This window comes from Sycon ciliatum, chromosome 9, assembly GCF_964019385.1.
Source record: "Sycon ciliatum chromosome 9, ocSycCili1.1, whole genome shotgun sequence".
NCBI classification, from domain to species: Eukaryota; Metazoa; Porifera; class Calcarea; order Leucosolenida; family Sycettidae; genus Sycon; species Sycon ciliatum.
In genome coordinates, this window is record NC_088651.1 from 6,386,003 (window position 1) to 6,403,598 (window position 17,596).

Below are 17,596 nucleotides of genomic sequence, written 5' to 3' on the forward strand. Positions count from 1 at the left end.
GTTACTTGAATAACAAATCACACACACAAACAACATAATATAATCAACATTTCTACTCAGATCTTGAGCAAATTAAATCTATATTAAGAGGATCGACACAATGTTATGAGATATGACTAAAACTCGTCTCAGTTAGTTGACTGTCTCAGTACTCCCCCCCCCCCAGTCAGTTCTGTGATTTGGTGTGGCACTATCTAGCAGTGTCTATCAGTTTGTGTGCGTGTGTGTGTGTGTGTGTGTGTGTGTGTGTCATTTGCTTGTCATAAATCTCAATATTCTCTCTTTCCTCCTGGGAAGCAGACCTGATGGAGGGGAGGGGGGGGGGGGGGACTGAGACATTCATACAACGACCTGAGACCATTGTTAGTTATAGCTCGTAATAATATTGTCCATCCTCTTAAACAAAGACATGATCTGGTCACCATCCCAGTACAAATGACAGTGATAATGACAATGATAAAATCAATAAAATAATGTCAAATTGTTGCGAACACCAACCTTCGTTTAGCTACGCACTCTACTAAGTCTTGCCCTACCGTGTTGAATTGCAGCGAAATGAAAGCGGGATTACAGACATGACCAGTCTGTAACTTCAATACACTCCACTGATCCTGGCATCACATGCATATATATGTACGAGTACATGGTGTCCGTAGTGTGTATATAAAGCAGCAAACTCATACGGGCTATCGTCAAGAGTCGATCCTACCAAAGAAGTTTTCACTATTTTCCGTTTCATAAAAAGAACGAAAATCGAGTCAGGATATAAATCATGTTTCGTTTTTCCTTAGCTCTCGCCTTGTGTATGGTATTCATTACCGAAGTATCTAGCCTTCCCTCACCGACTAACGCTCAAAGGTTTCTCGATTCGTATGAAGACGGCCTTGAAAGCGAAAATGATGCTGTAAAGGTTGCCGAGCAATATTCCCATGACAATGAAGACATTTCAAATGATGAAGACATTGCAAATGCTGAAGACAACCGACTAGCTATGATGCAGGCACGATCGACGTCGAACACACCTCCCACCTCAGTGGAGTGCTGCGGAAACTCAGAGTATGGACTACTCATCTACCGTTTCGAGGCAACTTTAATGAACCGCGAAGACGCTCTCAAGAACTGCCAGCGCAATGGTGGAGAACTGGCAGCGCCACTCAACATGAAGGAATTCATTGTCCTGGAGAACTTCGTTCGTCCGTTTGGTCGTGCCTATATTGGCTACAATGATTTTAAGGAGGAGGGTAAGTTTGTCGACAACAACGGACAACCAACGGTGATCAACAATTTCTATCCCCACGAACCAAACAACGTTCGCAACGAAGACTGTCTGGAAATATTTCCGAATGGACAATTTAACGACATAAGATGCTCTTCTAAACGCCCATCGATCTGTGAATTCAGAGTTCATGGCTATTAAATTAGCACAGCATTTGACCTACATGTTTTCAGTTCCTTCATGATGGCTTCGATAATCTGTAGGACCATTCACTGCACCCACAAATCGACGTGTACCGCCTTCATCTACATATTTGACCTAACTTCTCACCGATTATTTGTGGCGCACAAGCGGATAATGCAAACACTCTCTAGTCTGCCCTCTCCCTCCTTTTACAATGTATGTCACGGATTATCATTTTAGCCTCTCTTGCATAACGCTATTATTGTTCATCCCTCCTATAAACTTCACGTTTTCATTAACCTTATCCTGTAAATGATAGGTATTGCTTGCCTCTACACGTTGCCGCCTTCATGCTGAACGAAAACGCTGCGTGCTATGGCGATAATTCGGCTTGAAATTAGGTGCATAAAAATGCCAATTTCAGCTTCGTTCACAACATATTCAATATACGTCTCCTCTACGAAACTTCACTAAAAATATATCTGCCGAAAGAGAGTCCCGTCAAGAATACATGGTATGAAATAAAATGAGGTGGTGCAAAGTAAAACGACGTAGGCCATGTAAACCAGCTTCCATCTCTCAGAACCAATTTAGGACAGTTCTCAAATTTGAGAACATTTTTTCGCTTTCGCGGCAAAAATCAGTCAAGAATCTGTTATATCGGGATTAGTGGGAGAGGTCTTTTTGCGCGTCTGGGGAAGGACTGTAGCTTTCAATATGTCTAGCTCACCAGCTAAATTTCGATCATCAATAAAGTCGTTAACAGTGTTCATTGTACAAAAGGCGTTGACGCCTGTTGGGAATTTCCTCTCAAAAATACTTACATGGAAGCACATTAAACATCGTGTCTTATTACTTACGAAGGAGGACAACATGGTATACGTCATTACTTACTAATCAGGTACACACATGTAATAATATAGAGTTATCACTTAAAAAAACCCGGTAATATTAATGTCTAAAAGGAAGTACAAAATGGTGCTAGTAAATAATGACTAACAAATCACACACACGCAAACAACATAATAATAATCATTATTTTGTACTCTAACTACTCGGATGGTGAGCCAATTAAAGGGGAACTCCGGTCCAAAATCACCCCCATTTTTTATTGCGGAATCCCTTAGAGTATGTCGTAAGTGGTAGAATGGCGAAAACCGGAAGCTTCTACGACAAGGATAACATACCTAAATTACCAATTGCAATTTTCCATATTTGGCACGAGGGGGCCCCCTCCCACCCTGTGACGTAAAACGTTCTCAGCCCGGTCCACTCAGATGAAATTTTCAAATAATTGAAGCAAGAATGAAAAGTCCTTGGCCATTGTTGAAGTGCTTGTTGTTCTGTGCCATGCCCGATTTATTGTCACGACTCGTTGCTGCGTCTCTGGATGCAACAATGTCACGAAGAAAGAGGCGCCTGCGGGCTGTCGTAGCATGGCTTTCCTCTGGCTGACGCGAACCTGACGAAAGCTTGGCTATGGAGAGTATGTTGGAAGGAATTTTTCTCGGACGAAAAATAATCGTGTCTGCACTGAGCATTTCACTGAGATGTGCTATGAAAGAGATTTCCAACAAGAGTTTGCACAAAGCATTGGTGGCTATAAGCAGAAGCAGCAACGACGCTTGAAGCCAGGGTCTCTGCCATCCTGAAACTTGGCGGTGCATGTCATACTAATAGTTAGTAGCTCCTCTACCTCTGCTGCCAGCAAAAGCAGACCATCTTCGATTTACTTCCAGGAACGTGAGCACGATGAGGTAAGTGAGCGGCATGATTTTGTGCCATCCAGAACGTAGCTCTAAACGACTACAGTCCTACTCAAAGTCCTCTACTCAAAATCCTAGTCAGTGAAGTCGAGAATTTATGTAATGTACATGGAACGTTATCATGTGTGTTATTTCAGTTCTCTTTATCTGTAAGTTTCCATTGCGTTACTTTCCGGTTGCAGCTACACTGCCACAAATACAAGGTACAGCATGATTTGTAGTCTGGAAATTTTCCATGCTGTCATACTGAAGTGGGCACCAAAACGTGTCCACTTTTCGTACAATGGCATGAGAGCACGGGTACAGTCGGCATGTCTGTCCCACAATGCCAATATAGGGAGAGCGCACACCAAAACCAAGGAGGGTGTGCTCAGGTACAGACTGGAATACACCAAGAGCACAAAGTGGCCAAGAAGCAGCACGACAATGTCCTGCAACTTCTTGAAGGACCTGTTGAACGATGTGCATACAACCATTCTCGGCATTCGCAACGGCACACAGCACCGGCACAACCCCATGCTCCCGAACACAGTACAGTCTTGTGCCATTGTATCTGTCAACTTTACCAGATTGTTCATGCAGCTGCATTGGTGCAAAGCATGCGCCCACCCGAAAACACAAATATTGCCCAAGTCAAGAATAGTTATAAATCGTGTCTGTCAACTGTTTTCTACATTCTGCATGCACATGTACCAATGATTATGTGAACGTCAACCAGGCCAAGAAGCATTATCATCATCATCATCATCATCATCATCATCATCATGTCCAACTGCTTCCTCAAAGCCCCAGTGCGCATCTGCATTGGCTTCTGGTACAGCTGCTTTATCTTCGATACCACGCAAGACGGTATCACACGCCGCTGCTTGCGTCCAAAGTATCCATGGGTGAACCATGTGTATTGTCTATACGCCACATGTCTCCAAATCCTGCACAAAACAGTTGGAGAGATGTAGATACACATACCACGAGCGTCTTCATGATTGTGTAAAAGTAAATAGTTTCAGTGTAAATAGTTTCGGATTCGAATTAATATTTCTATGGGCTACTATACAAACACTTTGGCCTTTTTTCAAATTTACATCACTTTTACACACAGTTGAAACACTTACAGTGCTAGGAATAGTATGAATGAAAGACATCGTTGTACCAGTATAATTATATTGGCATGGGTGCAATAGAACTTCATGATTGTGTGATGGAAGTTGGTGAATTTGAATACTGTACACAAAATCATTGCACAACACTTCCCATCCACTTTGTACCGGTACATGAAACATGGAAAGAAAGGAAATAATGAAACCGATTCAGTGAATCCTCACCTGTTTGACCACGGTCCACACCTTGCCCGAAATTCTTCGAAGGAAAGCAATGCCACCTCGAGCACTGATTTTTGCAGGCAAACAACAGCAAACTCTGAGTGCTGCGTGACGCACTGCAGCCCTTCCTGCTCGCCGCGTTTACTGAAAGCTGCAGGAACCTCCCAGCAACAAGTCGACTCGACCTCGCTCCACATCATGCTGCATTGTCCGCAACGGCATCAAGCAGTGCTTCTCACGCGAGCACTTGCAACCAAAGCGTTTTCTTCACGTTCATCTGTTTTGTAGTCTCAGAAATATTACTTGTAGACAGTTTCGCAGACGCTGATGCGCGCTTCGGCTCGAACCTAAAAGGCCTCGGTGTTGTTGAATCTGAAGTGGCGTCCACCTCCACACCTCCCGTGGTCTCCTCTTCCTCCAACATGATGATCGAATGAATACTAGTACAAGGGTTATTGATTGAAGAAAAACAGTGAATACCTTTTTCAAAATTTCTGCAGGTCTACCATTTGAATAAAAAAATTTGGAGGTCACTGAGAACGTTTTACGTCACAGGGTGGGCGGGGGCCCCTCGTGCCAAATATGGAAAATTGCAATTGGTAATTTAGGTATGTTATCCTTGTCGTAGAAGCTTCCGGTTTTCGCCATTCTACCACTTACGACATACTCTAATGGATTCCGCAATAAAAAATGGGGGTGATTTTGGACCGGAGTTCCCCTTTAAACCTATTTCCCTTTATTACCGGATTACTTGCACAGCATGAACCAGGATTACAAATTTCAGCACAATTTCCAACTTCACCAGGTCATAACTTTGGTCTCCTTCACTTGATTTCCACAATCTAGAGCTCGTTGGAAAGCTCTTGGCGTGAGGAACGCCAGGGTACCAAGCTCCATTATCCAGTCGCCACAAACCAGGCGCGGTAACACAGCAAAGTCGTCTCCAAGCCTGATATGCAAGCAAATTCGTCCCATCAACGCCATTCCACTCTCCTTCATCGTAGAACGCTCAAATTTATATGAGACGATTCAAACGTCAGCTGGCTACGTCATTATCGTGTGCTTAGTCGCTCAAAGAGCACACGAAAAGGGATTTTCCCCCAAAATGGCGAAGTGATCGATCAAATATTTGAATTTGCCGAGGTGAGAATACGGCGCGCGATATCTCTGGTGTCCGACATCGTAACTCTTCGGCGATTGTTGTATTGGATAGCTTGGAGTTTCCGCTACCAAATAGACCTTTCGATTGTTGAATTCGCACAAGAAATGATGGAGTTACGAAGAAATTACTGGCCTGCAGACTTTCGATCATAATTATATGATCGAAAGTCTGCAGGCCGGTAATAAAGTGAGGATGGGGAGATGTTACGAGTTATGACTAACAATCCTCTCAGTTCGTTGACTGTCTCAGTCCTTCCCCTCCACCCGTAAGTGACAAGTATGTACTTTGGTGTGGCACTACCGAGATCTCACAATATTGAGCAGCTTGTGTGTGTAGGATTTGTTTGTCATCACTCCCAATATTCTTCCCTTCCTCCTAGACAAATTCTACTGAAAGCATTTGCCACAGCGACAGAACTAGGGGTGGGGTGGGTACTGAGACATTCATTCAACGCCCTGAGACAATTGTTAGCCACAACTCGTAATAATCATTATTATTATATTGCCCTTAATCTTAAACAAAGTTATGATCTGGTCACCAACCCAGTACAAATCACAGTGATAATGACAATGATAAAATCAATAAAATAATGTCAAATTGTTGCGAACACCAATCTTCGTTAAGCTATGCACTCTACTAAGTATTGCCCTACTTCTGAAGTACTATGTACAATTGTCGCGAAATGAAAAGAAGATTACAGGTATGCACAGTTTGTAAGCTAAACGTCTCCACTGTTGCGTGCATGACATTCCCACAAGTGTACATGGCGTGAAGAGAGTATAATATAAAGAAGAGACCTAACACGAGTAATCTTCAGAAGTCGATCATCAAAATCAGCATTTCCCTTTCTCTGCTCATTAATACGGAGGAACAGTTTGTTCTCGAACCAAGAAAGAAATCATGTTTCGTTTTTCATTGGCTCTCGTATTGTGTATGATATTCTTGACAGGGGTGTCCAGCCTTCCCTCACCGAGTAACTCCGAAACGTTTCCCGATTCGAGTGAGGATGCTGATGGCCTTGAAAGCAAGGATGATGCTGTAAAGGTTGACGAGCAATATTCCCATGGCAATGAAGACATTGCAAATGTTGAAGACATTGCAAATGTTGAAGACAACAGACTGGCTATGATGCATGCAGGCAAACGGTCGACTTCGAACACAGCTCCCACCTCAGTAGAGTGCTGCGGAAACTCAGAGTATGGTCTCCTCATCTACCGTTTCGAAGCTACTCCTATGAACCGCGAAGATGCTATCAAGAACTGCCAGCGCAACGGCGGAGAACTGGCAGCGCCACTCAACATGAAGGAATTCATTGTCCTAGAGAACTTCGTTCGTCCCCTGCTTCAATTGCATCCTGCCCATATTGGATACAATGATGTTGAGGAGGAGGGTGAGTTTGTCGACAACAACGGACAGCCAGCGGCGATCAACAATTTCTTTCCCCGTGAACCAAACAACGCAGGAAACGAAGACTGTCTGGATATACATGCGGATGGAAGATTTAACGACATTAGATGCTCTGGTAAACGCACATCTATCTGTGAATTCAGAATTCATGGCTATTAAATTAGCGAAGCCTTTGAACTGCATTTTGTCTGTTCCTTCATGATGGCTTCGATTATCTGTACGACCACCGACTACAGTGCATCAATTGACTTGTACGCCCTCCTTTATTCAGTCCTAACTTCTCACTGATTATTTTGTGGTGCACAAGCGGATAATGCAAGCACTCCCTAGTCTGCCCCTCTCCCTGTATTTTCTGTCACGAACGTATCCTCTCTCGCATAACACTATCATTGTTCATCCATCCTAAAGTCTGTGCGTCTTCATTCACCTTGTCCCCAAAGATTAGTTAGCTCTTCGGTATTGAAGCTTGACTTCGCTTGCTATCCTTGGTTCTTGTTGAATCAGGATCACTATTCCTTTTTTCTCACTATTCCTTATCCATAATTATATATATTATGTATTCATCACAGTTTGTTTTCTCTCTCTCTCTCTCTTAGTCGGATCAGCAGGTAATAATGATGCCTCTACCAATGCCATTGCGTTACGTAAGCAATAATATAATGAGTGCATCAGACCACATATATACCTCCGTCGAAGTGTGACTGAATGTGAACAAGTCAAAATTAATGTCACGTCTATAATTATGTGAGATATGTGTAAATAGCGACTAAATAGAGAGGTTGTCAGCTGACAAACACCGTGCTTATTTTCAGTTTCCAAAATATTAGCTGATGTTTAGGAACATAGTTACTTACCCTGTTTTCGGAGAATCTTGCAAGCTCACTACCCAGTCCTTCATCCAGATATACAGCCACGCGTTATCTATTTTTCATCTCACTCACGCTAAACACTAATTATTTATGCTATAATTATGTGTATTTTAATTAATAGAGACTTAGTTGGCGGGAAATATATCAGCACACGAAGAGACGAAGCTAGTTCATAATCTGATGAGGCCTTTCGTACAATTACTCTTCAAAATCAGTACATGGTGATAATGTGACGAAGCACAACGATGTCAATTTATATAGCATATTGGCGGAAAAATTGTGATGAAACGTGCACAGACTGAATGATAGTGTGAGTTGCGCCAAAGACTACACGCACTATAACAGGGAGGTGGGATGTCAAAATAACACTAGCTTCCTAACAAACTCCTTCTGTCCCTTCTTGCCTGAATGCAGTATGTAAGAATGTTCCAGAGCACTTCAAGATTCACGCGCGGGCGCGCAGCAAATGTCACCTAGATGTGCTAGAGGCTGTTTACATTGCCCAGCTAAAGCCTGAGCTGTGTAGACAGAAGGAGTTTGTTAGGAAGCTAGTGCCATTTTGACTTCCCACCTCCCTGTTATAGTACATCATTGCAAATACATGTATCATGTATTTTGTGTATTTATATCCTCACCCCGTAACACTAGGAGATAGTGGTAGCGACTTGGGCGGTGACTTCATGGGAGAGGTTCTCCCCACACCGGAGCTCGCGATTTTCCGCCAACTGACTTGACACTTGACTGACTCATGACTGCCATCTAGATAAGAGTACACAACAAGTCCACGGAACCTGCCACTCGACCAACCTGCCCTACATGTATACAGCACAACACCATGCTCACAGTGTTTTGGGGAACTTACCCCTGATCAGTTGTGCTTCTGTAGGCTGAGAAAGATTTTGTCTGAAGAGCACCACTTATAGCGCTCTCCAGGCCAAAGCATCACCCGGGATACAAACGGACAGAGAAGCTCCATTTCCAGCGCGAAAAACACCTCGTGAGCGCCAGAAAGCAGTGCGCGCGTGCGTCAGTTTCGCTCCTGGACTTTGAGAACAGATGTTGAGGGGCCTTGGTCATTCGCAACGTTGTCACCTCCAAATTTACTCAATCCCCTCCAAATTTATTTATTTTTTACCTTGGCACACCGTCGGAATTTGTTTAAAAACAATGCAACACAATATTGTATAAGAGACAAGGTCAAAAGGAAAGCTTTACAATAATAATAATAAAACGTAGCCTAGAAGTTGCGACTTGGGCGGTAATATTATTATGCAGCCAGGCACAGCGCGCATTAGTGACAAAAATTATTGTCTCCTCGTCGAATTTTTGTTCAAATAATGTTCTTTTGTGTAGTGTGGCAATGTTGTTGCCACTTGTGCCTAAATGTGTTTTGTCACCTTCTTGTTTATTATTGTTATTATTATCATTCGTTCTCACTTTTTTGTTTTTGTTGCTGATACACACTTGTCACGCTTAGTTCTTACTTGTATACCCTTGTGTTCTGCACGCTTTTGTGAGAAATCGCCCCTCGATATTCCAGTGCTGTCATTGTATCGCGTCACCCTACCTTGATTGCTATATTCCTTTGTTCTCATTTTGTTCTTTAATACAACGGTGATTCCTGAAGAGTGTTGTACGAAAACTTGTTCGAATCATCTTTTTTTCCATTGACCTTTTTCTTCTTACATGTATTTTCCTTACCCTTTAGATTGTTTCTTGCATCGTCTCCATCGCTTACATTGTTAATAAAGTAGTCCACATGTCGCTTCAGCTCGTCCTACTTATTGCCATATTAAAATTATTGTCTCCTCGTCGAATTTTTGTTCAAATAATGTTCTTTTGTGTAGTGTGGCAACGTTGTTGCCACTTGTGCCTAAATGTGTTTTGTCACCTTCTTGTTTATTATTGTTATTATTATCATTCGTTCTCACTTTTTTTGTTTTTGTTGCTGATACACACTTGTCACGGTTAGTTCTTACTTGTATACCCTTGTGTTCTGCACGCTTTTGTGAGAAATCGCACCTCGATATTCCAGTGCTGTCATTGTATCGTGTCACCCTACCTTGATTGCTATATTATTTCCTTTGTTCTCATTTTGTTCTTTAGTACAACGGTGATTCCTGAAGAGTGTTGTACGAAAACTTGTTCGAATCATCTTTTTTTTCCATTGCCTTTTTCTTCTTACATGTATTTTCCTTACCCTTTAGATTGTTTCTTGCATCGTCTCCATCGCTTACATTGTTAATAAAGTAGTCCACATGTCGCTTCAGCTCGTCCTACTTATTGCCATATTAAAATTATTGTCTCCTCGTCGAATTTTTGTTCAAATAATGTTCTTTTGTGTAGTGTGGCAACGTTGTTGCCACTTGTGCCTAAATGTGTTTTGTCACCTTCTTGTTTATTATTGTTATTATTATCATTCGTTCTCACTTTTTTGTTTTTGTTGCTGATACACACTTGTCACGCTTAGTTCTTACTTGTATACCCTTGTGTTCTGCACGCTTTTGTGAGAAATCGCCCCTCGATATTCCAGTGCTGTCATTGTATCGTGTCACCCTACCTTGATTGCTATATTATTTCCTTTGTTCTCATTTTGTTCTTTAGTACAACGGTGATTCCTGAAGAGTGTTGTACGAAAACTTGTTCGAATCATCTTTTTTTCCATTGCCCTTTTTCTTCTTACATGTATTTTCCTTACCCTTTAGATTGTTTCTTGCATCGTCTCCATCGCTTACATTGTTAATAAAGTAGTCCACATGTCGCTTCAGCTCGTCCTACTTATTGCCATATTAAAATTATTGTCTCCTCGTCGAATTTTTAAATAATAATAATAATTTTAGAATTGCGATCAACAGAACGAGCTGAACCGACATTTTCACAGAGGCTTTTATTGTATTCAAAAAACGAGTGTATACGAAGGCGGTGAAGAACATGGAAGAGAAAAAATGTGATATGGAAGAAATGATGAACAAAAAATTTGTACTTCGAACTAGTTTTCGCACAACACTCCTCAGGAAGCTACGTTGTACTAATGAAAAACAATCCAGAAAGATACTAATAAAGAGAAATGGAGTGAGAAGAAACAACACCTATGAAAATGATAATCCTAGCACTAAGGTAATAACAGGAAAAACTGCGAAAGCACTTAGCGAACTTGTAAGGACTACTAGTATACTGTGACACAAGATATGACACCATGGCCAACCAGAGCCAAACAGACAGAACAAGTTGCTACTAAAACAATTTCAAACGAATAATGCTGTCCTTCTGGACACACAGATTAGGCTTATGAATACGTTGACAAACGGCTTCTAACACACTCAACTGCAACTTACATGTATAACCATGACGAGCACGGCACAAAACAGAAAAAGAAGAATCAGAATAGAGCCAGTGAGTCCAGTGATTCCGGTGAGTGTGAGAGCGAGAATGATCGTGTGAGTAAGAGTGGGTGCGAGCGTGTGTTTTCTAGTAGGAAGTCATCAGTGTATAAGCATCTTGCATCTCGTCCTGATTGCTGTAAGGTTTATTCTGATTCTTCTTTTTCTGTTTTGTGCCGTGCTCGTCATGGTTATAAGTTGCAGTTGAGTGTGTTAGAAGCCGTTTGTCAACGTATTCATAAGCCTAATCTGTGTGTCCAGAAGGACAGCATTATTCGTTTGAAATTGTTTTAGTAGCAACTTTTTCTGTCTGTTTGGCTCTGTCTGTTTGGCCCCGGGTTGATTTCAACCCTCCCCCCAAGGGGAGGGTTGAAATCAACCCGGGTCAAGAAAATCGTACAAACGTACTTCTGTGCGTATCTCGCGCCAGGTTTGAACGGCACTGCAGATGCAAATTTCGCGCGAACGGATTCACGTGACCAAACAGGACTGTAGAAGTGGACTTTTGGCGGCATATCAGTATTTGACCCGGGTCAACTGTCTTCATGTAAACGCTCACCTCTTTTGTCTATCGTACAGACTTTCAACCCGGGCTGAACTCGACCCGGGTTGAAATTTCTCATCTAAACACAGCCTAACTCTTCCCTGACAAATCAGTTTGTGACAGTACGACATATACATGTAATTCATACTAGTACCTGTCACCGTCGTTATGGTCCGGTGTCATATAGTAGAATGGCCCCCGTAGTGGAAGGTCATTGCACTATATAGTAGATTGCCCCCGGGGTCACTCTACTATATAGTACAACGACCCCCCTCGGCCGCTATTTTAGTAGAGGTCCGTGAACTCCTGAACTCCTGAATAATCCAAAAGGAGCAAGGAGCACACAGAAAACGCAAAGGAACACTGAACTTGCAAACTTTCTTCCAACTCCAAAACAAAAACAATCCAACACAAGGTGGGATGTTCATGTCTCCTAAAGAGGAAAATTGCGCGACCTATGTACAAATGTTGTGGACTTTTCACCACATATTCCCACAATCAAGAGTACATAACCCTGGACTCTTGCCACAATCCATAATGTCCACGTGGAATCTGTGGTGTAAACTCCATCCCTTTCTACCTGCACGTGCGAAACGACAAGTCTGGTGGACTCTGTAGTAGAATGACAGGGGGCAATCTACTATTATCACTCCCCCCTCACGTGACCGCGGACTCCTGCATATACACTCACACAATAACCACACAACTGTTTGGGGATAGCGCGCTTATTGTATTATGCCAAACTTGACACGCTGAGTCCAGCTTGACTCAGCTGAGTCCCTAACTGCAATTTACTGCTCTAACATGAAGCCGTGCCTGGAAGAAGGGAAAGAGCGAAAAAAGAAAAAAAAATTCTGGCCTTCTGCAAGCAATAGCAAGTAATGAGTGACGGCTGTGTAAAGTCGCACAACCATGCGGTCGACCGGATGATGGTGAGTGTCAGGCACACATCTTGCTCTGCTGCTCCACCTGCGCATACCTGATACGGTGGTGCGCTTACGGGCGGGCTGCCTGGGCCCCAGATGCCTCCTTGATGCGCCACGGAGTGCCGTCGAAGCACCTGTATCACTTCGGTGATCCAAATGCGAATGCAGCCTTGCCGGTCGCCCACCGGCCTGCCGCCTACGCGACCAGCCTGAGACTGGTCCTGCCGCATTTGGTGCTTCTAAATGCTGCGATCCGGTAGACAGCTCACTGGGCTGCCGAATACGTGACTGGCTTGAGGCCAGTTCCATACTGGGCAGGGCGCCCAGCTCAGGTCGCACGCCGTAGCGGCGTGAGCTGGGCGCGGTGAGGGTTGGTGATAACTACAGTTTCCTCCTCCCTCCTCCGGAAACTTCCATTTATCACTCCCCCTCACGTGACCGCGGACTCCTGCATATACACTCACACAATAACCACACAACTGTTTGGGGATAGCGCGCTTATTGTATTATGCCAAACTTGACACGCTGAGTCCAGCTTGACTCAGCTGAGTCCCTAACTGCAAGTTACTGCTCTAACATGAAGCCGTGCCTCCCAAAAATAATGGGGGTGGCCTCGCCGCACGCTATCCCCTATTCTTGGTCCCGTCGATCTCTGTGCTGTTCGCTGTAGACCTGTGATGGCATGCCTGATTCGGTATGCAGTGAAACCAGTAGCTAAAGACCACCGTGACCAGCGACCAGTCTGGTACTACCGACCACTTCGCCGGGCCCGGACGGTCTCACATTCATAATGGTTGTGCAGTGCAAGCCTGCAGCCAAGGACCACCTGCCACTAAGGACCGCTTTCTCTGGCCCCAAGGGGTGGTCGTTAGCCACAGGCTCAACCGCACATGTATCTCTTGCGGGTCAACCCTGACCACCTTCCGGCGGCCATGAGCTGCTGTCCGGGCACCTTCCTGGCCGCCAGATCCTGTGTCAGCTTGAGGGCGTCTACCAAGGGCATTGCCATGAAGGACTGCTAGGCTTTCCCCTGGTTGGTAGCTCCTGCTGGTGCTGGGCACTACTGAATACGCTGACGACTTGTCAGCTTCCGCGGGTAGTGTTCGCACGGGGGGATACCTGGGCGCCCCAAGCCGGGCAGACAACAGCCGAAGGGCTGTCGTGTTGGATACAAGTGTGACTAGCTACCCGCCTGGTACTATGGACACCTTCGCCGGGCACGGACGGTCTCACATTCATAGTTTGCGGTGCAAGCCTCCAACTAAGGACCACCTGCCCCTCAAGACCGCTTTCTCTGGCCCCAAGGGGTGGCCGTTTAGTCACAGGCTCCACCGCACATGCATCTCTTGCGGGTCAACCCTGACCACCTTCCGGTGACCTGGAGCTGCCGTCCAGGCCCCTTCCTGGTGGCCAGATCCTGTGTCAGCTTGAGGGGGTCTACCAAGGGAATTGCCATGAAGGACTGCTAGGCTTTCCCCTGATTGGTAGGTCCTGCTGGTGCTGGGCACTACTGAATACGCCGTCACAACTTTTCCGCTTCCACGGGTGGTGTTCGCACGAGGGGGATACCTGGGTGCCTCCCGCAGAGCCGACAACAGAGCCAAAGGGTTGGCGCGTTGTATACAATTATTAGTTTCTCAGTTATTCTTGTATTTTGCCTCTTAGGTCGATGACGGCTTCCCGCCCGCCGATCGTCCAAAAAAAAATATGGGGTGAGGCCCCTATCCTGCAACAGGCAATAAATGTGGCCGGGAGTATGCGCTAGAGGCCAGTCAGGACCTGCTGGGTGCCCGAGCTACGGTGCTAACAAGCAAATGCGAACAAGCAAGCTCGAAAGGAGATCTTCGGTTGCATTCCCCATCTCAGCTGCAAACAAACCCCGCTCCGAGGGAGAGCTGCCCCTGCATTTTGCAAGCCTAGCTGTAAATATACAAAGCTCCAAGGGGAAATGCCCCTGCATTTTGCAAACATAGCTGTACACATCCAATGCTCCCAGGGGAGCTGCCCGTGCATTTTGCAAACATAGCTGTAAACTTCCAAGGCTCCAAGGGGAGCTGCCCCTGCATTTTGCAAGCATAGCTATAAACATCCAAAGCTCAGGGGAGCTACCCCTGCGTTTTGCAAACCTAGCTGTAAACCAACAAAGCTCAAAGGGAAGCTGTCCCTGCATTTTGCACACATAGTTGTAAGCATCCAAGGCTCCAAGGGGGGCTGACCCTGCATTTGCAAACATAGCTGTAAACATCCAAAGCTCCCCGGGGAGCTGCCCCTGCATTTTGCGACCACACCTGTAAACATCCAACTTCAAAAGCTCCCAGGGGAGCTGCCCCTGCAGTTTGCAAGCATAGCTGTAAACATCCAAAGCTCCAAAGGGGAGCTACCCCTGCGTTTTGCAAACCTAGCAGTAAACCTACGAAGCTCAAAGGGGAGCTGCCCCTGCATTTTGCAAACATAGTTGTAAACGTGGAAGGCTCCAAGGGGAGCTGCCCCTGTATTTGCAAATATAGCTGTAAACATCCAAAGTTCCAAGGGGAGCTGCCCCTGCATTTGGCAAACCTAGCTGTAAACCTACAACGCTCTGAGGGGAGCTACCCCTGCATTTTGCAAACCTGGCTGTAAACATCCAAGCCCCAAGGGGAACTGCCCCTGCATTTAGCCAACATAGTGGTAAACATCCAAAGTTTCAAGGAGTGCTGCCCCTGCATTTTGTCCGCACAGTTGTAAACTAGTTAAAGCTCCAAGGGGAGCTGCCCCTGCATTTTGCAAACATAGCTGTAAACATCCAAAGCTCCAAGGGGAGCTGTCCCTGCATTTTGTCGCGTAGCTGTCAACTAGCTAAAGCTCCAAGGAGAGCTACCCCTGCATTTTGCAAACGTGGCCGTAAACATACCCAGCTCCAACTGCGGCCCTTTTTTTGTTTCTTCTTCGCAAACATAGCTGTAAACATACCCCGCACTAAGGGGAGCTACCCCTGCTTTCTGCAAGCATCGCTGTAAACGATTACATACAAGGCTCGGAGGGGAGTTGCCCCTGCTTTTTGCAAACATAACTGTACCAGGCCCCAAGGGGAGCTGCCCCTGAATCTTGCAAACATAGCTGTGAACATACAAAGCTCAAAGGGGAGCGGCCCCTGCGTTTTGCAAACATAGCCGCAGCGCCGGGCATAACGCCACCCAGGCGAGGCGCGCTGCCCCTGCCTTGACCAATGCCGCCGCAAACAACACGCGCAAAGGGGCGCTGCCCCTGCATTTGCTCGCATAGCCGCCGTATCAGACCGCTGGGTCAGCCGCCATATCAGACCGCTGGGTCAGCCGCCATATCAGACCGCTGGGTCAGCCGCCATATCAGACCGCTGGGTCAGCCGCCATATCAGACCGCTGGGTCAGCCGCCGCCATATCAGACCGCTGGGTCAGCCGCTATATCAGACCGCCGGGTCAGTTGCCATATCGGACCGCTGGGTCAACTGCCATGTCGGGCCGCCGGGTCAACCGCCGCATGGGCTAGGGGCGCTGCCCCTGCCTCTGCCGCCGCCACAAACAGAGCTCAAAAGGGAACCACCCCTGCATGTGCTCGCACCGCCGCCGTATCAGGCCGCCGGGTATTCCGCCGCACGGGCGATTACGAAGGGGAATCGCCCCTGCCTCCGCTAGTACAACTGAATAAGAAGCATGGGCCAATCGCCCTGCCCGCCGGGTGCGCATAATTGTGTGAGTGTGTGTGTGTAACGCACATACGCGTGTCTGCAATATGCCCTGCGCGGTCGTGACGGATTAATCCGTCGCACCTCGGGTAAAGTGTTAATTACTGAAAGTAAGACAAGGTCGCCAGCCCGCCAACACCGGCACTTACTGCTGGCTCGCCGTGGTATCTAAACAACAATGGCAACGGCGACGACAGCCGCAAGGAAAAAGATAACAGCTCGCCATGTCCAAACAAAGCCCCCAAACAGCAAAGTAGACCCCACATGCTGAGACTTGGTGTAATGCCGCCTAGTACGAGTAGGAAGGGGAGGGGAGCGACAGCACTTAGAGGCGAAGCAGGGTGAGGGATGGAGGAGAGGAGGATAAATAGAGAGAGAGAAAGAGAGTATGTGTGTGTGTATGTATGTATGTATGTATGTATGTGTGTATGTATGTATGAATGTATGCGTGGGTGTGTGTGTGTGCTTGCGTGCTTACCCACGTGTGCTGAGAGAGATAGACTACACAGCGAATGAAAAAGGAGGCACGCATTGGTTGAGAAGAAGTTCAGCCGGTTTGCTGCCATGATTAGTTGCTCCCGCATAGCATGAGTTCGGGACTAAGCCGAGTCCAGCAGCTGGATTAGGGAGCGGATGAGAGGAAATGGACTAATCGTCTGCGTGAAAGAGCGTCCGCAGCGGAGTTGTCCGTGGCCGTAATATGGGTAGTCAGCGAGATAAAGCCTTGTGTTCTGCTACCATGCGGGGGCTGAAGTGGGCTAGTTCCGTCACGGTTAGATTTCGGCAAGTCCCGGATTTCAGACTGCTCCAACTGCCTTTTTGTCGCCGTGCAGTATGAATTTCTTGTCGGACTACTTAGGGCCCCAGAGGGCGTAAGCTCGTGTTGCAAGGCGCGATGGTTCTGAAAGTCTGCTAGGCCTCGACCCAGTAGATTAGAGATTCAGTTTTTCTCTTGCCAGAAGAGGAGCCGCCAATGACAATTCCACTCAGTGATTGCCCTCGGATTGATCGATTCTAACACGTTTGGCAGCTGGCTGCGTGTGGGCAGGACCGGAAGGAAGCACTGTGGCCAGCTCGAAGTATTCCGCACGCCGTATTGTCCTAATCGTCTCCCGTGCGCCAA

At 46.1% G+C, this 17,596-nt stretch overlaps 2 protein-coding genes and 1 long non-coding RNA gene across 3 annotated transcripts; 2 read left to right on the forward strand and 1 right to left on the reverse strand.

The window, feature by feature from the left end:
• The first annotated feature begins 805 nt into the window (after positions 1 to 805).
• Positions 806 to 1,417, forward strand: LOC135824214 (pulmonary surfactant-associated protein D-like). Its single transcript, XM_065336945.1, has one exon. The coding sequence runs from the start codon at positions 806 to 808 to the stop codon at positions 1,415 to 1,417; it is 612 nt and encodes a 203-aa protein (XP_065193017.1).
• A 2,386-nt stretch (positions 1,418 to 3,803) lies between these two features.
• Positions 3,804 to 5,058, reverse strand: LOC135824740 (uncharacterized). The gene is made up of 2 exons (XR_010554935.1): positions 4,488 to 5,058; positions 3,804 to 4,094 (listed from the first exon to the last, which is right to left on the reverse strand). It is a non-coding gene; the product is annotated as an uncharacterized LOC135824740 (long non-coding RNA).
• A 1,521-nt stretch (positions 5,059 to 6,579) lies between these two features.
• On the forward strand, positions 6,580 to 7,212 carry LOC135824215 (pulmonary surfactant-associated protein D-like). The gene has a single exon (XM_065336946.1). It carries the CDS (start codon positions 6,580 to 6,582, stop codon positions 7,210 to 7,212), a length of 633 nt encoding a protein of 210 aa, XP_065193018.1.
• The last annotated feature ends 10,384 nt before the right edge of the window (positions 7,213 to 17,596 follow it).

Coding starts and splice junctions, on each gene's coding strand:
- LOC135824214 (XM_065336945.1), top strand. CDS start 806: ATGGTATTCATTACCGAAGTATCTAGCCTTCCCTCACCGACTAACGCT.
- LOC135824215 (XM_065336946.1), top strand. CDS start 6,580: ATGATATTCTTGACAGGGGTGTCCAGCCTTCCCTCACCGAGTAACTCC.